The sequence below is a fragment of the Phyllostomus hastatus genome, unplaced genomic scaffold (genome assembly GCF_019186645.2).
Source record: "Phyllostomus hastatus isolate PE091 unplaced genomic scaffold, TTU_PhHast_1.1 phas_contig_80, whole genome shotgun sequence".
NCBI classification, from domain to species: domain Eukaryota; kingdom Metazoa; phylum Chordata; class Mammalia; order Chiroptera; family Phyllostomidae; genus Phyllostomus; species Phyllostomus hastatus.
In genome coordinates this window covers 57,344,194-57,365,398 of record NW_025333960.1, presented here as the reverse complement: position 1 = coordinate 57,365,398, position 21,205 = coordinate 57,344,194, and the positions used below count along the sequence as shown (strand labels likewise).

Sequence of the window (21,205 nt, the reverse complement as noted above, 5' to 3'; positions counted from 1 at the left end):
CCCACTAGGCTGCAACCCCTCGACAGGGGCGACTCGTTCCCTACGGAAGCCCCAGCACTGAGAACAGCTCTGGCACCTGGAAGGCGCTCCATCGTCATTTCTTGAATGATTGGAATAAAGGCGTGCACAGGGATTCGAGTTTAAGGAAGGCTACCTACTCCATGGAGCTGTGGGGATTTAATAGAATGGAAAGCAACGGCCGGTGGAAAATCCACGGACCTAGCCCAGGCTTTTAGTCCAGGTTCAAATATTTGCAGCTTCCAAACGCTGGAGGGTTAACTGGGCTCAGGGTTGGCGACACCTCCGCTCGCACAGCAGCCTTGAGGGTGCAATGAGAATGGAGTAAGGCCCCTAGCGGGCCCCCAGTGAGTGGTCAGCGTCGTTGCTCTCCTTGGACTGTGTGCTGGACTCTAACGTAAATACACACACAAAATGATATTTTCCCATTTAATCTGCCATATTTCGTCCCTCTGAATCCTCAGCCCACACACATCATGTAACTAGCACCTCGTTCGGAATGGGAAGGCCACTGAGAGAGGCCAGGATGCTTCCGACCAAGTTTTCCATCATCTGCCGTCTGGCCTGATGAGTGGCGCTTCCAATGTGAGGGGTCAGAGTGACATTCTTCAACTTCAGCAAAGGATGATCCCTGAAATACAGATTAGTTGGGGAAACCACTCAGAGCTGTTTGTCTCTCGAACTTCATACTTTGGCTTCACATCCCCGCCCTGCGAGGGGAAGGCTGCAGGAGGCTTGTGCACACTCTGAATCACACCTGGGTATGGCCACCGCTCATCCAACCCTAGTGCGAGGGACCTTACATTTCTGGGTGCAGAGCACATACCCTAACTGCATCCAGGCCATTATCACACAATGGCACAACATGCATGGTGGATTCAAGGCTGGCCCACAAGACCCGAAAGGGCCTTCGGAGACATAGGTGCTGGTCCCGGCGTTACTGGACAAGCAGAACGCGCCTGTGGGGAGTAGTGGCATTTGAAGGGAGATTTCCTAACTAGAATGAGCAGATTAGAGGGAGTTCTCTTCCAGGAAGAATAAGTGCGAAGGGCAAGGGTCGGTCTGGAAAGAGGAGGTTCCTAATGCAGTGGGTCAGGCAGACTCAATGTGGTGACGGGTAACACTAGAACCCAGTGCAGGGGAAGGGCTGTAACCAGCCGGGCCTCCTGACTACTTTAATACGACAGCGGCCAGAGTAGCCCTGTGACATTCCTGGCTGTTGAGGGAACACCTTTGCAATCTTATGGACCCCTGACCCTACGGACATTCCCTGCGGGCACTTGTCACTGTGGCTGCCGCAGTCCACAGGACTGGCCTATTTCAGCATATCCTGCAGTACAGCTAGCAGGGACAAGAACTCTTCTGAAAACGCTTGTCCTCCCCACAGGCGGGCCCTGCTGTGTGACAGCACACACTGGAAACCGCAGGGTGACTGGCTTGGTTGCAACTGACTCGGACCCAGAGGTAACTGAATCATGACCAACTGTGACACCTGTCCACAAACTATCTGGTGTAGAGGCAAGAGCCAATTCTGTTGAGAAAGTGTGGCAAATACTTCTGTAACTGTTACTGATTTGTCCTGTAATGAAACGGAATTAAACCGTGATCATATTCTGATATGGTGTAGCACTAGCAGTGTTGGTAGAATTTAACTACCTCATGTAAATAAGTCATAAGATAATACTGCTATTGATGATCAATTGGATTGGGAGATTGAGTTAAAGCCTCTTCAGAATATAACAATGGGCAATGACTGGCTCAATAGACTTAGCTAAATAGTAGCTAATTTATATACTCATAGTACGGCACAAGTGTGTCATAAGGAACAGAGAGTGGTAGAGCAGTGGGCAAACAACCAAGCTAGCACAAAAATACAAAAATGCATGCAATGGCTGTATCGGGTGGGTCAAGGGTTAGGCGATGACCGGTGAAATAAAGGGTTAACTCGGCAGACAGGCTTGCAGGGCTCAGACCCTGCACATTCCAAACACAGACCTCTGGGAGATGACCTCTGAGCCCTTGGGGTTCACTGCCTGATGTGGCGTCTCCCTATCCTTAGGACCTTGAGCACAGCCAGACAGTTTGTGTTAACCCTGAAAGGGTCTCCAGACCACCTTTTGAGAAACACTGTTCTGCCCTGGCTGGTGTGGCCCAGTGGGTTGAGTGCCAGCCTACAAACTGAAAAGTCACCGGTTCAGTTCCCCATCAGGGCACATGCCTGGTTTGCAGGCTGGATCCCCAGTTGGGGATACTTGAGAGGCAACCAGTCGACGTTTCTCTCCTTCTTTCTCCCTCCTTTCCCCTCTATCTAAAAAATCAATAAAATCTTTTAAAAAGAGAGAAACACAGTTCTAAATAAATTATTGTTTTCCTCAGAAATGCCTGTAAGTTCTACGGTCAGTCTTGGTAAAGGTAGATATTAAACGGGGTTGTAATGTCCTCCTCCTGACAGTGAATTGCTGACGAGGGGAAGCCAGCGCTGGAGGAATCAGAGAGCCTTTACCAAATGGCAGCATCACATTTCACAGGGAGCGACAGCATCGGGACTGTGGCCCTAGCAGCCTGGGTCTTAGGGTCAAAACGCAAACACAAATGAAATGCAACAGAAATAAATGTAAAGTTCCATACATATGCTTAAAAAACAGCTGCAGGAATAACAATTTTAGCCCTCTAAAAATGCAATGAGCTAAGGGCACAATGAAGCTTCTAGAACCAAGTGCTGCCAACACAAACTCTGTGTAATTTTCTGCAGCGGTCAGGCTGCGACACGAACACTGAGTTCAGTCTCGAGAGCACAGTTCCAGAGGGCCTTAAAAAGGAGTGCCGCGGGACCTTAAGGATGTCCAGAAATGACAGAGGTGCCATCGCTTAGGCTGTTGTCGGAGGACATGCAGATATTTAGCCTCAGAAAAAAAAGACTAGGATAAAATGTATTAGTTGTCTTAAACCACATGAATGGTTTTTTTTTTTAAATATTTTATTTATTTATGTTTAGACAGAGAGGTAGGGAGAGAGAGAGGGAGAGAAATATCAGTGTGTGGTTGCCTCTTGCACACCCTCCACTGGGGACCTGGCCCGCAACCCAGGCCTGTGCCCTGACTGGGAATCAAACCACGACCCTTTGGTTCACAGGCTGGAGCTCAATGCTCTGAGCCCCACCAGCCGGGGCCACATGAATGTTTTTAAAAGAGAAGAGAACCAAAGTTGTCCTTTGATACTGGAGAGGGCAGCCCAGGTCCAGGGGTCTGCGGAGGACTTCCCGGAGGAAGGCGGCTCGGTGCAGAGTCCACCCACGCGGCCAGCTGCCAAATGCGCTGAGCCCGTCCGCGGAGGTGCGGAGCAGAGGGCGGACTGTCTGCAGGACTGGACAGGTCCCCAGAGGCCTGCAGGCCCCTGCTGGCCAACACCCTGCATTTCTGTGACAACTCAGTTGCAAAAGCCACAGCAGGACAGCCTGAGGCCCCGCCCCGGCCCCGCCCCTCCGTCAGAGAGGGCTGTGGGTTCTGCCTGGCGTCCTTACCTGGGCAGGGGCTCGGGGTGCGACAGGTCCAGCGCTGCTGCCGTGATGACCCCGGTCTGCAGAGCTCCCACCAGGGCGTCCTGATCGATCAGCAGACCTGAGCCAACGAGACAAGTCCTCTGCGGTCACCTCAGGCAGGCAGCGCACAGAAAAGATGCTTCCGCCACATCAGCCGCTGTTCCCAGCACATCCTGACACAGGTGCACTGAACCCTCCAATCGCCCACAGTCGACACCGTGTGTCGGACGAGCAAGCCGAGGCTCCTGTTTGCACGCTCGGCAAAGACCACAGGCTCCGCCAACCTAGGTCTGAGCCTGGGCCTGGCTCACTTCTTCACGCCACCTCCCCAAACGGCCCCCAGAGATCAGCGCTATATGCACTCTGTACACACACTAAAAAGTGAAGCAGCCACAAACACGACCTGTAACTGTCACTTCAACACAAACAGCAGGGTGGATGCTCAGAAGGAAACCCTTTCCTTCCAGCAGAGACCTACAAGGAGCCCACCACTGACCAGCCGGGAGCAGCCGCCCCAGTCAGGGCCAGTCAGGGCACAGAGCCCCCTGGCTTGCCTGTGTGGCTGTGGGAGAAGCCGGGTGCGAGGCCCCTGCCTGGGGCATCTGCTTCCTCGGAGTCTTTACTGTGGTCACTGGCCTGTGGCATCCCCCAAAGCACGTAATGCCCATGCAGAGGGTCTGAATTCTCAGAGAAGCTCCAGCAGGTTGGTGCGGCCAGTGGGGCTGCAGGCAGCACTGTTTGCTCACAGAGAGCCTGAGGGGGGTGGGCCAGTGCGCACCTGTGTCCTCGGCCACTGACCGCAGAGGCCAGCAGCTTGGCATCACTCCTGACCCTCCTGTGTGCGGTCGCCGGTGGGGGTCCTGAGGACTCCATGTCCCTTCTTTACGAATGCCACGCCAGCCCGCCCCCGTACTTGGTTAAAGTACCGGCCCACTACCTCCTGCATACAGACACTGACAGCACTGCTACGGAAATGTCGAGTAACCAAACGAACACTGTCATTTTTTCAAGTGAAGGCTCAGAAAACTCATCCCCGTAAATTTTGCTTGATTACACCCAGGAGATGAAAACGCAATGCCCCTACCCCCAGTGGATGCCCAAACCTGGATCTGAAAACTCCCTCACTGACCTGAGGCTCAAAAAGAGGTGAGGGCAAAAATCAGAAACATTTCTAAATAAGCAGCTCAGCACCCCACCCGTCGAAGTGGATTTTTCAGCCGCTCAGGGAACACATTGACTGCAGATGCCGAGGAGCTCCAGGAACTCCTGTTCCCTGGCCCCCCGGCCACAGGGCCTGCACTCAGACGGTGGGCGGGCGCACCTCTGCCGACGTTGACCAGGATGGCAGTGGGCTTCATCAGCCTCAGCTCCCTCCTCCCGATCAGCCCCTGGGTCTGGGGCGTCAGGCTCACAGCCAGCATCACAAAGTCTGAGTGCCGAAGCAGGTCGTCCAGGCTCTCACAGTAACTGGCCCCAACAGCTTCCTCCTCCTCCAACTTCCTGTGAAGAGATCGAGGAAGAAAAACCGCATTTCCTAGTCAGAGATTCATTGTGTTGCCCCGGGGAGGAGTTTCCAGAGGGGGCCAGGGACTGTCCCCAGGTGGGTCCAGGACTGGTCCCAGAACCCCGTGGGTACCGACCTCTCTGCAGGGCCTCGCAGCGACCCAGGGCTCCTTGAGGCCAGGGCTGTCCTCTCACTCAGCGCTGAGCCCACAGAGCCTGGTACAAGCACGACTGTGTGTCAGACGTGCTTCCAGTCATGTCAGAGCGTCACCAAGTGTGGGGACACGCATCACCCTCCCCAGCAAACAGTACAAAACGGGGGAGGGCCGAGAGTGCTGTCTGTTAACCAGACTAGAGGGTCTGAGCATCTGGCAGAGGCAGGCTTGTGCTGCGGCTCTGGTCCAGTCTGAACTCCCGCGCTGGCCCCCCCAGACGGCTGAACGCTCCACGGGAATTCCAGGCTCCAGGAGGTCACAGCAGGCAGCTGCCAGTGCCACCAAGAGTGGGACACGAAATTCTATGAGCCAGGCACACCTGGAAGAAAGCACACCCAGCTCCCTCCGAGATGCCCTGCCCACGCGGCGCACCCTGTCGGGAGGGCGCTGGCCTCGGCCTCTGCCCTCTCCTCACACTGAGCACTGCCTCCACGGCCCGCTGTGCAAACAGTGGCTGAAAACAGGGACGGGTCTTGACCTAAAGTCCCCCGGCTCACCGCACCACCCTGGATTTCTCATCGGCAGCAATTCCACTCCACGTGCCAGGGCAGCCACCACGACGGGGAGCAGTGTCGTGCTGGCCTATGTGCAGAGGGGACTGGGCGTCCAGGAGCAGGCTGGCGGCCCCTGGGGGATGTGCAAATGGGGTGAGACAACAGGCCGTTTGGAGACCGAACCATTAGGGCTGGTGCTGGGCTGAATCGCACGTGACAGGAAGCGGCCTTCAGACGGGGTGAGGGGGTGAGCACGTAGCCCAGCACTAGAGAAACTAACTGGCCAAACTGCAGTGTGTGTGTGTGGACGGCACCTCCCGTGATCAAAAGTCACTCAAGAAATAAAAAAGAACAATTATATTGAGCTAAAATCCCTTCCTGGTGAGTTTTTTTAATGGAAATCAGTCACACGTTCCTGAGTAATGGTAAAAATACCGCCACCCCTTTCTGAACCGTCAGCTCTGCTTTCTGGAAGAAAGAGCAGGGAGTCTGATGGGAAATGTGGAACTCATACACCCCAGCCACAGTCAGGGCAGCGCCGGCGTGCATTCTGCTGGGCTCACTTCCAGTCCGCTCCGGCTCTCACCTGCGTCTCCTGTTGTGGTACAGAATCTTCATGTCAAATGCCCTGGCCCGCTGAGCCACCTTGTAGCCGATTCTGCCCATGCCCACGATCCCCAGGGTGGCCCCCGTCACTTCCTGACCCATCCAGTTCGTGGAAAAGTTCTGTGTGTCCGGTGAGACGGCCAGCTGGTGACCTAAGGTGCACGGGAAGACAGAGGGGAGTGGGGATGGCACCACACAGGAACCCACAGCCTTTCCTGAGGCCTTTTTGTCAGGGTGACACGGGTAGGGGATGCCAGTGGCAGACCATGGCTCTCATGGACTCTCTGGGACAGCAAACAAATGTGTCTGCAAGGGAAGGAGGGGGACAAACGGCAATGTCCTCCTAGCACAGCCAGTGCTTCCTGGGGAAATGCCGTAAAAGAGCAGGTCCTTTCGAACTGGGGAAGTCTTCCTGGTTAAAGTCGGTTGGGGGTGTGTCTGTGCATGTAACTATGTGCGTGGCTGTGTCCATGTTTATATCTGTGACTGTGAGTATACGTGTGTGACTGTGTGCATGTGTACTCTACCTGTGTGGGACTGTGCACATGTGTACTCTATCTGTGTGGGACTGTGTGTGGGACTGTGAGTACGTGTGGGTTACTGCGTGTGTGTGTGTGTGTGCGCGCATGAACCAGCATTCGGAAACAGGCTACTTCCTGCTTCTCTCTCTCGGACCCTTCACACCACAGCTCCACAGGGAGGATGGGCGAGCCGAGGGGATACCCTGCCTTTCCTGGGACGCCCCTGAGAGGTCCGGTGCACGGACAGGTGGGGTGCTGCTTACTCACAGGCAGGCCTTCACCCCCAGGTAGCATGCTGCCCAGCCAGTGAATGACCCCCAGGGAACTTCCAGAGTGGAGCTGAAACTACCGCATGCACACACTTCCCACCTGTCATACGAATGAGTGGCATTTGGTGGAGGGAAATGGCTGCCAAGAGAAAGGCTGCTGAACTACTTGTGCCCGGAGCGGGGCCTGAGCACTCAGCAGGATGCACATGGCCAGGAGGGACTCCAGTTCCCAGGTGCCACCAAGTCCGGGACGTAGTGTAAAGCAATCAGGGCCAAAGACTTGAAGTTTGAAAGTAATGTTATACTTGTCATCTGTTAATAAGTGTTTGCCATCGATCTCTTGGGAAAACCAGCATCTCCAAGGCGGCTTACCTTCCACTACTCTCCGGGCTGCCGCCAGCAGCAAGGCCATCCCCATGTCAGCCATGGGGATGGACACAGCCTGCGGCGTGTTGGCCACCTTCACACCAAAGCTGGCGAGGAGCTTCAGGTCCAGGTGGTCTAGACCGGCTCCTGAGTTGGCAACAATCTTCAAGGCCGGCAGGCCCTCCAGGAGCTCCTGAGTAATAGCGGGCTTTCTGCCCCAGATGTACACAGCCTGGATCTGTGGACCCAATTGTGCTTTATTGTCCAGAAATTTTTGCATGGTAATAAGATTGAAGTGTTTCTGCAGCTCTGCAACATGATCTTCACATACACCAGACGGTCCTTCCAATGCAGACACCAGAACTCCTGGTAGGTCCTGATCCCCCATGGCCTGCGGAGAGACAACCATGACTTCTGCTGTCAACACAGAGTCTGTAGGACAACAACCTGCATGCTCCCCCGATCTTCAGATTTTCTACATTACAACACAGCTGGAATGCATTTGAAAGTCCCCAGACCCAGAACTCTGAAGGCACCCTCCTGGCAATCAGGCCTTGGTGTGACCCCAACCTTGGGGTGTGCTTCCAGTGAAGAGAAGATGGCAGAGCAGGAGGTCGCTGCCCGATGCTGGGAAGCAGCCTGTGCAGGTGCTGAGACTGGACTTAGAAGCAGGTCTAAGAGGCTGGTCTAAACCAGGTGAGCCTTGAGATGCTGCAGCCCCCGTCAACACCTCAGTTAAAGTTTCATGAGAGACCCTGAGCCAGGGCCACCCAGGTAAGGCACTCCTGGATTTCTGAGCTGGATGCCTGGGAGATAGCAGATGTTTGTTTTTCCAGCCACTAAAATTTAGGGTAATTTGCTATATATGCAACAATAACTAATAAAATTGTGGACAAAAAAAAGGTTCTGCAAAAAGTAACCTCACTGGGTGATCTATGAGGTCACAAATTCCTAACTTGGCAAATCACACCCCAGGTATACAACTTTTTGTAGCAAAAGCTTTATCTTTGCCCTAAGAAACTCCTGTCCATTGTTGTTGTGTGTCTGGGTTAACGTGGCTTTGGAATGCCAGGTTACTCCTATTTCTCAGACCCCTGAAGTGTGGCCGCCCTCAAGGGAGGCAATTTGGTCAGCTCCTCTGTAATCCAGTCCCCACCTGCTCTGTCCCACCTTCCTTTCATCTTCCTCATATTCCCTTCTTGTTTCCAAGTGCATTAAAAACAAACAAACAAACAAAAACCATTCATGCCCTGGCTGGTGTGGCTCCGTGGTTGAGTGCTGGCCAGCAAATCAAAGGGTCGCCGGTTTGATTCCCAGTCAGGGCACATGCCTGGGTTGTGGGCCAGGTCCCCAGTAGGGGGCATGTGAGAGGCAACCACACACTGATGTTTCTCTCCCTCTCTTTCTCCCTCCCTCCCCTCTCTCAAAGTAAATAAATACAATGGTTTTTTTTTTAAACCCCAAACTGTCATTCTGGGGAGTGTTTGAGATCTTGCCTCCTGGCAGTTTTCAGTTTTGGGTCAAATAAACTCTTGTTAAGATTCTCTACAGGTTTGGAAGTTACAGTGACCATTTTTCACCATGAAAATAAGATATTTTTTATCTGTCAAATGAATTAAATAAGGTTTTATGTTCCTTGTCCCTCATTAAAAATAAGGTATTTCTAACATGTTACAGCCTTCCTGAAAAGTAAAAGCAGCTGTGTTTTGAGAATTGAGGCCAAGGAAGCATTACATCTTTGTGTCATGACTTAGCTAAACATATTTAACGCTTAGGGCACAGCTGGTTTAAAAACGTTGTTTGGACGTTAAGTAAAAGGGTAAAAATACTTTATTCACGAAAAGAAGACTTCAGTTTACTTTTGCGGAGAGGGAACTCGATTCCCGACCACTTCGCACTTGACTTTCCGCCAGCACCAGTGAAAGAGCGATGGCACACGCCCATCACTCCACTCCGGCCAGGGTTCTGGGCGGAAGAGAGCTGAGGCTCTCCAGGCGACGCGCGGCTGCTCCAGGTGCTGCGAGGGGGCGCGGTTCCCCGTGGGGCGGGGCGGGGGGCGGGGGAGAGGAGGCCCAGTGACGGAGCAGCGCGCAGAAGCGGGGCCCAGGCCTTTCCTGGTCTCTGTCTCTCGCGCCTGGCTTCGGCCCTCGGCAGTCGCGGCCCGGGGCCCAGCGAAGGGGCAGGAGGTGTTGGATCCGCCGGACAAGTGTCTGATCGGTACGGGGCCGCATAAGGGGACGAAGAGATGAAGATGTGCCGAGGGTTGTACAGAGTCCCGGAGGCCCTGTTTGCTCGTTCGAGGTTAATGAAAACTGCGCCGTTTGCGCCTTGCGGGTAAGGTCCTTGAGTTACCAGGCGTCAACAAATGCGCTACAATTCGAAACCAACGCACTGTCACGCCGCGTCCCAGCCGAAACGGGTGCTGCGCTCCTAAAACCCGGGTTCGCGTAAGGGAGTAAACTAGGAACTAAAATCCGATGCGGGTGTTGGAAGTTTGCCCACTTAAAGCCAAAGGGCCCGTTGCCCTCGGCTTAGAAAAGCAGCATCTGTCCACATCGACCTTTGAATTCTCGCCGCGTCCCCGACGCGCGGCATCGTCCCCCGAGCGGGGCAACGCGGCATTTCCCCCCGTGAACCCCCCCAGGACCCTCCCGTGCGGGTCGGGTGGGTCTCAGGACTCTAACGCGGCGCACTCGTCCCGGGTGAGGTCTGCTGTCCCCGCCGGACTCCTGCGGCGGAACTCCGTCCGGTCTTCCGCCCTCGCCACGACACGCTGGGGCACGCTTACCGTTTCAAAAGACCCCGGATGTGGGGGGCAAGCCAGCAGAACCCAGCCTCTCAGCCGCGCACCTCACGGCGAACGCCAAGGTTCGAAGAGCACAGCGACCTCGCACCTGTCCACCACACCTCACCTAGCCCCGCCCCTGCTCCGCGTCGCCCCGCCCCTGCTCCGCGTCGCCCCGCCCCTCCCCGGTCTGCCCCGCCCCCGCCTGTGCGGGGACCAGCAGGACCGCCCCCTATTCCTCGGGCTCCGCCCCGGCCCCGCCTCAGCCAGGCCCGACAGGCCCCTCCCCCTGGTTTAGTTTCCAGCTGGAACGCCGCGGAAGCCATGGCTGGGGCGCACCGGAAGTGCTTTTGCGTGCGTGCGTGCGTGCATACGGTGGCTCAGAAGGGTTTGACGCCAGTGGTGGCTGGGGCTGGGTTTGGGAGGGAGCCTCTTTCTCGACCGTCGGCGAAGCCGGGGCGGTTCTGGCCCTGGGAGGAGGGGCGAGTGGCGGGCGTGGCCAAAGCGCGGCGGGAGCGGAGGCTGGGGTGGGACTGCACGCCTTCAATAGCCAGTTAAAGTTGTACGTGTGGTTACTATGATTTCAGAGCCACATGCTTACGACAAGTGGAAGTGTTTTAATACACTTGTAAAAAGAGTAAAGTGTTGCTTTGATGTAGGAATGAGGTAAGGCGTGCTACACCTGATGTCCGTGATGGGCTGCAGCCCAGCTGCTGGCGCGGGCGCTGGGCTCAGCGATAAGAACCTGTGGAGAAGCCACGACGGCAAGGGGACATTAGGTTACAAATACTGGGCGTTTGCGAGAACTGTCTGAGAGTTTCGGAGTGGGTGAGGCAACTCTTCTAAAAATCTCTCTGAAGACCCTTGCGGTGTTCCCGCTGAACAGTAGCAAGAAACCACAGGGCCCACCTACCAACACTGCAAGGTCAAGATCAGGGTACAAAAGTCAATTTTGTTTCTATACTCTAGTTATGAAAAGTCTGAAAATATTTAAAACAATCATTTAAATAGCACCAAAAAGAATAAAATACTTAGGGATATAACTAAGTGCAAGATGTGGACCCTGAAAACTCACAGAAATTTTAAAAAGTCTTAAATAAATGTAAAGAATCCCATATGCATGGATTGGAAGAACTGATCTTAAATGGTAACACTCCCTAAATCGGTGTACGGGTTCAACACAAATCCCTACCAAAATCCCCAGCTGCCTTTTGCTGAAGTTGACAGACTAACCCTAACGTTGGTCGGGAATGCAAGGGACCCAGGAGAGCCAAACCAGCCTTGAAATGAAGCAAAACTGAGGGACTCACTTTCGGATTCAAGACTTACTACAAAGCTTCACGAATCAAGACAGACTGACATAAGGCTACGCATTGTTGGGAACCACTCTGCCTGGTTTCAGAAGCTGTAACCCCCACTAAGGCTAAGGCTGAGGGAGTGACCTTGGACCATAAGCCACCAAGGAGACAAAAACTTTTCTCCCTGGCTGGAGCGCTGCTTCTGCTGCTTCATTCATATCTGGCCCCCAAAGCTTGGTTGGTTAGCCAAAGACAGGTAAGATTCCCCAAGGGGGGAATGATCTAAGACAGGCACGATCACGTGGGAGGCCCTCAAAAGAGGGACTTTGCGGGCTACAGCAAAAGGAGGTGATGGACCCTCACCCCTCGGCTTTGACATAGCCTGAGTCCTCATCGTCTGGGAGAAAATCTCCTTATCCCTTGGCTGCCTTACTTCCCTTGCTCCACCTAAGCCTGAAACAATGACAGAGGGTGGTGCAGCCCTGTGCTGCAAAGGGCAGGTTCCCCCTTAGGTGATGAGTCCTAAGAAAGAACATGTAAATTACTGTGAAGCCTGCTTTGTTTAGAATGCTCTCAGTTGAATGAGAAGGGTCCAAGCAAGAAGTGAGTTTGTCCCTCAAAGTTTTTTTATAGTTCTTTAGCTATCTGACCCTGACTCAGAATAGGCCCTCAGAGGTCCCTGTTATTTGATCTGTACTTCTGGGCAATGATTAGTGAGCTTTACCTGAATTCCTGGGTAAACAAACCCAATAAAAGCCGTTGGGGAAAAGGCTCTTGGTCCTCCTGTGAGAGGCTGGCCACCTTTCCTCCCCAAGCAGATCATGTCTTGGTAGACTTACTCTCATCCGTGGCGGACGGGGGGCTCTGCGGACAAAGCTCCCCCACAACACACAAAGATCACTGGAGTAGAACTGACACTACAGAAATAACTCCTTGCATCTCAAGTCAATTGATTTTCAATAACGGTGCCAACGCAATTTGATGGGGAAGGAACAATCTTTCCAATAAACGATGTGGGATGACTGGATACCCACATGCAAAAGAAACAAGTTGGACACCTGACGTACACAAAAGTTAACTCAAAATTATCGTAGACCTAAATGTAAGAATTAAAAGCATAAAATTCTTACAGGAATAAGGAGAAAACAGGAGTAAACATTCATGACCTGGGTTTCTTAGGCATATGACACCAAAAGCACAAGCAACAAAAGAAAAAAAACAAATTGGACTTAATCAAAATGTGAAACTTTTGTGCTGCAAATAACACCAATATATTAGCTCGGGGTACTTTCGTGTCAATAAACTGCTTTAGGCAAGTAAAGCAGAGTGTGCTTTCATTTGCTGCTTCTGTGGAGTGACTGGGACAAGCCCCGCCCCAGGCAGGGCGGCTCCGCCTTGAAGCCGCTTTCAGTCCGACACAGACCCCGCCCTTCGGACGGTGGGCCAGCCCCTTCGCAACCAGACTCGGCGACAGCCAGACTACTCACCCGGGCAGGCAGCCCCAGCACGGACGCGCGCACGGCGGACGCACGCACGGCGGGCACGCGCACGCACACGCCTGCCCGCCTTGTCCGCCTTGTCGGCCTTGCCCGCCTGCCGGCCGTGGGCGGCCGCTGAATTGGAGTTCGGAAACCTGCGGAGGTCCGTGTGGGCGAGGGTCGGGGCTCCGGGGTCCGGATCATGGGGGTGGGTGGCGGGCGTTCGGGCCGGAGGGGAGCGGAGCTGGGCGGGGAATCGGGAGTGGGGTCCTGGGAGGAGATGGGGCCCGCCGGGAGTGGGTGTTCGGGGTCCAGAGGGGGAGTGGCGGTCGCGGCGGCAGCGCCCCCCGCCAGCGCCGCCCGCCAGCGCCGCGTGCTGTGGTTGAGCCGGAAGCAGCTCGGCCACCGAGTCCCTCTCCCACAGCAGCCAGCACAGTCGCCAAGATGTCGTACATGCTCCCGCACTTGCACAACGGCTGGCAGGTGGACCAGGCCATCCTTTCGGAAGAAGACCGGGTGGTCGTCATTCGGTTCGGCCACGATTGGGACCCTACGTGCATGAAAATGGACGAGGTTCTGTACAGCATCGCGGAGAAGGTACCGCAGCCCCGCTCCCGGGGCGCCGCAGCTGCTCGGTGTCTGCTTTCTTTGGCTTTGCTGGTGGGCAGGGAAATTTAAAAGTGAGGGTGAAAGCCGCAGTCCGCACTCATTCCTCAAGCCTTAATTTCCAGAAGCCACCAAATGAACAGAACTGACTTGGTGACGAGCTTGATCCGTAGCTATAGGGTGCTTTTCAAAATTTGCATGTGTAGTTCCATGAGCATAACACATTTGCAGACTTTGGCAAGAGCGGTGGCATTCACTTTTAAAAGCTCAGCTTAAAAAGTTTGTCCTTTTTTTGGTACCACGTTTACTTGTATTTGTAAAGCAGAACGTTTATGTTAATGGCATAGTAAATCCTGCTGTTTCCTTTTTATTTTAATGCCACCAGGCTCATTGTGTGTCACTTGATGTGATCATTTAGATGCAGGGAACAGTCGAAGAACATAGAATTGTTCCTTGTTAGATCTGGTTTTCCTGACGTTTCACGCCATACACAGGGTTGCCTGGGGCGCTTGTCTGCAGGCAGTAAGTGTGCAGTTGTAGGCGTTAGTCTGTAACCAGGGCCTCAATTCTTTTTTGAAATTTCTTCATGGCGATTTTAAGATAACAGACTAGGATTTTTGCAATTGCAGCAATAGAGCAAAAGGCAAATATATTAGAGTGTTAATGAAATAATTAACTTCTTACTAATTTATGAATTATCTCAGGTTATTCATTTGATTGAAAAGTAAAAGTGGACACATTGAAACCATTTTCTTTTTAAAGATTTTATTTATTTTTAGAGAGGGGAAGGGAGAGAAACATCAGTGTGTGGTTACCTCTTGCGCACCCCCACTGGGGACCTGGCCTGCAACCCAGGCACATGTGCCCTGACTGGGAATCAAACCGGCGATCCTTTGGTTTTCAGGCCGGCACGGAATCCACTGAGCCACGCCAGTCAGGGTGAAATCACCTTTTCTTTCATGGTAATAGGCGATACTAACACAGGCCGGGTTAAAATGACACTTTGAGTCAATAGCAACAGAGATAAAGATACGTCTTGTACTTGGGAAAGGAAAGCTGATTTTACAGTCTCCTGTTCAATAGGAAAGGCAGAGCGGGGGTGGGGGGTGGCACTGTGGACGTCAGGGACCGGTCTTCCATGTCAGTCATCATCAGTGCCCCTAGGAGTACTTACCAAGTGCATCACCAAGATTCTGATTCCATGGGTCTGGGGCGAGGTCCAGAAACGGCTTCTGTAACAAGCTTTCAGAAGCCCCTCCGCAGAGGCCTGGGTCTGAGTACGAGTGTGGCGCCTGTCAGCCATTCCCAAGGCTCCTGAGGAGACTCCTGGGGAGCCCGGAGAGCCTCAAGTGGGCCATTCGTTCATTCATTGTTTCGGCTGCAGTGGTCAAGGGCAGGTCCTGCTGAGCTCAGTGGAGACGCTACTGAGCACTTTCCCGAGAAGCAGGTCCTTAGCGTGCTGTCAGCTAACCCAGGGTGTGTGTTCCGGGCTCTGCCTCGCAGGTGGCAGCGTCATCACCTGGTGATGTCCAGATCCTGCTGCCCGCAGCGCCGGGCTAGGATGGCTTAGAGACGTGAGGGCTGGTTGGCTCTTCATGTCTGAGCAGACTCAGCAAGGTGCCCTTAGCTAGGAGACAGATTTTATGCGCTAACCTAAGTTTTTAGGGGTTTTGACCACAGTGGTTCTTTTCTGACACCTGTATGGCAGTTTTCAAGCGAATCACGGTGTCACCAATGACCACACTCCTCTTGTAGTGAACCTGTTGATGTGAAGTTTAACTAGACTCACTTTGAGCATTTTCCTCTGGCCTTTTAAGTTACTCTTTTTATTTTGTCCCAAAATTTGGATTTTTATTTTAATGAACTTTCAATATTATACTATTACGTAGCTATTCAAAATGCAAACTTGAAATTTATTATAAAGCTACTAATGTTTTTATTTCCTTCTTAGTATAAGGGCCAAATATGAATTTATAATTCTGGAAGTTCTTTTGGGGAGCTCAACAGGAATTTTTGAAATGTAAGATTTTAGTGTAAAGAACAATTTAACTCTATTTAAAAATCTCCCTCTGCAGAAATGGCAGATAATGGGGGATCTTCCTCATCTTGTTACGCGCCCCGTTTGGATATCCCAGCTGTTTTAAAGTGAGTAAAAGTCCCCGTGCTGAGGCTGAAATGTGGAGTGTTGACTTGGTGCTCTGACAGTGCCAGGCCCTCATACTGGGTTCCTGTTGAGCCGTCCTGAAACAGGGAGATGCTCTTTACAAATGTCCCAAAGTTGGGAGAGTGATCATAACAAACTTTTCTGTTAAGCAGATGGTTTTATGTGCAGGGCACCCACCCCCGCCGCCCTTTTTTTACTTTGATTGATTCCAGAGAGGGGAAGGGAGGAAGAAAGAGGGAGAGAAACATTGATGTGAGAGAGAAACATCATTCAGCTGCCTCTTGCACGTGCCCTGACCAGGGACTGAACCCTCAACCCAGATGTGTGCCCTGAAGGGGAGTTGAGCCCACGACCTTTCGGTTTGTGGGACGTTGCCCCACCCACTGAGCCACGCGGCCAGGGCTGTATGTAGCTTTGAAGAGAGACTGGCTCGCGTCCCTCTGCGCTGTCTGCTGTTCTGTAGGAAAACAGTGTGTCACAGCCCGCTGTTACCTAAGTCTCGTGAGGGATAAGAGTAAATGGAATGTTTAATTTTTGTGTTAAAAAGCCCAGAAAGTAGTTTAAAACATGCAGCACCCCAGTGGCATTGGCTCGGAACTATACATTCTAAAAGGAGCTGTGTGTAAGGCAAGCACATGGATAGGACTCTTGGGGGTGGCCGTGGGGAGCTTTCTGAAGCATCACGTGATGTGCGTGGACCAGTGGGAGCTGGTGCTCGGTCAGTGAGGAGTTGATCGGAACCAGCAGAAAGTGCACTTTTGTGTTTGCTGTGGGTTTGTAGCTCTGGGTGTAGCAGCCTTCCAGCAAGCAGCTCCGCGTGGCAGGACTGAGCGGTGGTTAAGGGTGAGGCTGCCACCTACTACCTGTGTGACCTGGAAGTCTGCAGGAGAGGGGCACCAGGGCCGAACCCACCGGTAGCTGTGAGAGCGGAGTGGACAGAAAGGCCTGCAGAACACGTCCTGTTGTGTAGGGAGTGGTCGGTCCACAGTCCCCACCGCCGTCGTGATCACTTACCTCACGTCACAGAATTTGCAGCAGTCATGAGGAGCTAATCAGGGCACGCAGCTTTAGAAAATAAAGTCACCGTGTAATTGTTTTCGAGGATTTGAAATGGATTACCTAGAAGTGTAACAATTAGCCAGGGGATGCACAGACCACGTGTCCTGGTGTGTCCGAGGGGCTCCTAGCCAGTGCGGGGGCTCCGAGCAAGGGGCGCGGCGGTGGCTGGTCACCGGCTCCCTGAGGAAAATGTGCGTTAGTGTGCGGGCAGCGGGCCTGGAACGGGTGTTTACTGATGCGGATGATGTGCAGAATGTGGGTATTAGAAACAACTTGATGATAAAAGTATAATTTGTGGGTGTGGTTCATGGTTAAAAACATACTACCGAACAGCCAGTTATGATGACTACAACGTAGAGGCAAGTTTTAAATATGGTAGACTTATGCAAATGAGTTCACGGTACCATTTGAAAAGACGAGTCCCATGGGTAAGCGGGAGAAGAACCTGAAAAAAGGGGAAATTCTGGTGGTTAGGTAAACTTCAGAGAAACACATTAAAATGGGCACTGTCACTTCTTGGGCGCCTCAGAGACAGGAGGTGTGAGGTGTGGGGTGTGCTCCAGCCGGGATGTTCAGGTGGTGGGGCCGGCGTTGCACAAAGAGCCTGGCGAGCAGTCACCCTGTTCTCAGCCCCTGGCCCTTCGGAGGCGAGGCCTGGCCCCCCACGGGCCCACGGCTGTCGTTCACAGTGACAGGGAAGCAGCCACAGTGTCTGGTGACGGGGGGCAGTGGGCCAGGCGCAGCGCCGGGGGGACGGGGGGGGGGGGCCCGACAGCGCCAGAGCAGGTGCTGGCAGTCGGCGGGCCAGGCATGGACGTTGGGGCTGAAACTGGAAACGTGCACCCTCCCGGGTGGCGTGTTATGTGGCCGTGAAAGATGGTCTTCTCCCGGCTTTAATGAATGCGGGGAATGATGGTGTCAGCTGGGGAAGGGCAGGGAGTACAGGCTGTAGCCATTCGAAGAACTAATTGTTTAATGTAGCCATAAAAGTTGTGTTTTTGTCAAGGACAGTGTATATGAGAATGCTTGTGATTAAAGCCAGGCACTAAATATTGTATCTGTATGATCACATTTTGTTAAAACAGTATGAACAGATTTTTTTTTTTAGATTTTTATTTATTTTTAGAGGGGAAGGGAGGGAGAAAGAGAGGGACAGAAACATCAGTGTGTGAGAGATACACTTATTGGTTACCTCGCACATGCCCCCTACTGGGGACCTGGCCTGCAACCCAGGCACGTGCCCTGACTGGGAATTGAACCAGCAACCTTTTGGTTTCCAGGCTGGTGCCCAATCCACTGAGCCACACCAGCCAGGGCTGAACAGATTTTTACAGTATAACTATGTATATACCAGGAAAAAATGGGAAAGAATACACTAAAAATACCTTTGCAGCAGTTAACTTTGTGTTGGTATTGAAGGTGATTTTATTTTTCATTTTTTTGGGGGGGGTGTTCTAAATCTTCTCTGATGAACTTGTAATTAAAGAAAATTTGACATACACGATATTATTTGGGACACTAGTCTTTTAGCATTTACAAGAGGCGAAGCCTAAGTACATGGGGAATGTACAGCTGAATCTCAAAGGCGTGTTGTAAAGCAGCTGTTCCGTGCATGTGATGAAGTATTCATACAAGTACAACTTTGAAAAGCTTCTATAGATTATTGCTAGATCAGTGTGAATAACAGCACGTGTGGACATTTTCTGCAGATTCTTGTAACTTACCATTCTGAAAGTGTTAAAAGGAGGTGTACACAGCCAGTGAATTGCTCAGAATCCTGAGCTTGTTGGATTGTTTTCTGTGTTAATGCTGTTGTAAAAAATGCTGGAGAGTTCGTTTGGAAATTGCTCTATTACACACAGAGATGGTTGTTTTCACTTTTAATGTGCTTTTGCAGAATAAAAGATCGACTTGTTATTTCAGACTTTTTTCAATCTTCTTTACTTTCAGGTTAAAAACTTTGCAGTTATTTACCTTGTGGACATCACGGAGGTGCCTGACTTCAACAAGATGTACGAGCTGTACGACCCGTGCACGGTCATGTTCTTCTTCAGGTGCGCCCCCTCCCGCCCTCCCAGTCGCCACTGGGGTCGCCCCCTCCTCTTACAGCTGTTTCGATTGGAGTGGCTGGTCCGGAGGTCTAATGCGATCAAGGTGCCTTTAGATCCTTTTATTCAGAAGGAAGTCAGTTACGTAGCCTTGTCACTTACAGACTGTATCACCAGGCAGTCAGTGCAATCGTTTAAACAATGTCCAAAGTAATTTCCAGTTTTAGTGTTTCCTTGCTAACAAATTACTCTTTTGAAATAACTTTGCCCAGAAACCTAGGTGAGGTGTAATTACATGGAAGACATTTTTACTCACATTTAAGGTACCTTTAAATAACCTGTTGGTGAAAAATGTCTTAAAATAACTCACTTTTGAAATACGACATCAGTGACTCTATTTAGTGTTCTTTGTGAAACCTGCACTTAATTTCTTTGTTTACAAGTCATTCGATTAGCGTAGACATTCTGTTGTGGACTCTAGCCTGTGAATTATTGGCCTGAAGAACAGCGTTTCCCTGGCTGCCTTAGGTGCATTCGATTCCGCAGCTCACTAGCTTTGCTTCAGAGGAAGCTGTGGGAATGGACGCCGGCCAGGGCCATAGGGGCCTGGCGCAGATGCCACGTACGTTTGATGGTATTTGTGTAGCAGGAAGGTCAGGTCACATCATGAGTAAAGAAATGGCTCTGTTGTGGAGGCCTCATTAGAAAGAGACCACCCTCGGACATTGCCGCATGTGCCAGTGCCTCCCTGCTGCTGCTGCCACCCAAGCCAGTGGGCGGCAGTGTCGTGTCCGCCCACACGTGGAGCCCCCGTTGGCGAGGGCGGCCCAGGTGGGCTGTGCAGGGCGGGCCTCAGCTTCACAGTCTGCGTGACCAGCCAGCACAGCTTTGTGGCTGAAAACAGCACCGTTTGTGAACTCGGGCCCTGCAGGCCCGAGGCGGGCAGGCTCCGCGGGTTCTCTTGGGGCAGGTTGGTTGGGGGAGGACCCCCGAGGCTCAGCCCGGTCGTTGGCTGGGCCCCGGCCCCTCGGGGGCTCCAGTGAGCGTGTGCCTCTCCCTGCAGGAACAAGCACATCATGATCGACCTGGGCACCGGCAACAACAACAAGATCAACTGGGCCATGGAGGACAAGCAGGAGATGATCGACATCATCGAGACCGTGTACCGGGGTGCCCGCAAGGGCCGAGGCCTGGTCGTGTCCCCGAAGGACTACTCCACGAAGTACCGGTACTGAGCGCCGGCCGCGGGCGGGGCATGTGCGCCGAGCAGCCGCTTCCCGTGGACATGCGTGGATTCCCGTGGACATGCGTGGAGCTCAAAGCCTTTGCGGAGGAGTCAGGGGAAGCACGGGCCTGCGTGGTCCACACCTGGAGGTGGCCTGGCGGCCGTGCTACCACGCTGGCAGGCGTCTGTAAATACCCAGCTGAAGTAAACCAGTGCGCGGAGACAGGGGCGTCCCAGTGGTCGGCTCCTTGTGTCAGTCGCAGCTCGAGAGCAGCTTAGTTCTCCAGCCCCGGAGTGAAGGGCGGGGGTGCCCTGTGGCTGCTCTGGTTTGCCCCCTTGGCGGTGAGGCCTCCGTTCCTGGGCTGCAAAGGGCCAGAGCCTGGGCCGCCCGCGCCACCCAGCAGACGTGCGTGTCTCAACAGCCTGGAGACTGGACATCGGGGCCCCAGGCGTCTCCCAGCCCACCCGTCTCAGCTCTCATCTTCTCGAGGCCTTCTCCCCGAGTTGTGTCTGTGTCCAAATTTCTTCCTTTCTTTTTTTTTTTTAATTTATTTTTACAGAGAAACATTGATTTGTTGTCCCACTTCTTGATGCATTCTTGGTTGAGTCTTACATTGCCCTGACTGGGTATTGAACCCACAACCATAATGTAGGGGGACGACACTCTAAACAACTGACCTACCCGGCCATGGCTAAATGCCCCCTTTTATAAGGACACTGGCGTTGGAGGAAGGCTCTCTGCCTCCAGCCTGACCTCATCCCAGCTAATCACATCTGCAACATCCCATGTCCACTAAGGTCACGTTCTCAGGTCCCAGGGGTTAGGGTTCCCAACACGTGTATCCGGGGGTGGGAGGGTGCATGCAGTTCAACCCACAGCAGAACCCAAAAGTATCTTCCGGTTATAAAAACTGCAATAAAGTAATTTGGGAGGCCTTTTTTTAAAATATAAAGAGTAAACTGCTTCTTACTGCTCCTAAGATTGTATCTAATGTACTGTGTTCTCTGTGGA

General features: G+C 52.7%; 2 protein-coding genes across 4 annotated transcripts; one reads left to right on the top strand and one right to left on the bottom strand.

The window, feature by feature from the left end:
* Window positions 1-448: 448 nt before the first annotated feature.
* LOC123826260 (probable 2-ketogluconate reductase) lies at window positions 449-10,453 on the bottom strand. Its single transcript, XM_045850246.1, has 6 exons — window positions 10,319-10,453; window positions 7,537-7,921; window positions 6,355-6,526; window positions 4,878-5,056; window positions 3,539-3,635; window positions 449-649 (listed from the first exon to the last, which is right to left on the bottom strand). The coding sequence occupies exons 2-6, from the start codon at window positions 7,916-7,918 to the stop codon at window positions 493-495; spliced, it is 987 nt and encodes a 328-aa protein (XP_045706202.1). The 5' UTR covers window positions 7,919-7,921; window positions 10,319-10,453; the 3' UTR covers window positions 449-492.
* A 2,674-nt stretch (window positions 10,454-13,127) lies between these two features.
* TXNL4A (thioredoxin like 4A) lies at window positions 13,128-21,146 on the top strand. 3 transcript variants are annotated; one of them, XM_045849950.1, is made up of 4 exons: window positions 13,128-13,254; window positions 13,519-13,688; window positions 18,871-18,974; window positions 20,032-21,146. In XM_045849950.1, the coding sequence occupies exons 2-4, from the start codon at window positions 13,536-13,538 to the stop codon at window positions 20,201-20,203; spliced, it is 429 nt and encodes a 142-aa protein (XP_045705906.1). In that variant the 5' UTR covers window positions 13,128-13,254; window positions 13,519-13,535; the 3' UTR covers window positions 20,204-21,146. The 3 variants fall into 3 exon arrangements, with proteins under 3 accessions (XP_045705906.1, XP_045705905.1, XP_045705907.1); XM_045849949.1 differs by having other exon boundaries at window positions 13,157-13,254; window positions 13,516-13,688; XM_045849951.1 differs by lacking the exon at window positions 13,128-13,254 and adding an exon at window positions 15,773-15,842 and having other exon boundaries at window positions 13,553-13,688.
* Window positions 21,147-21,205: the final 59 nt, after the last annotated feature.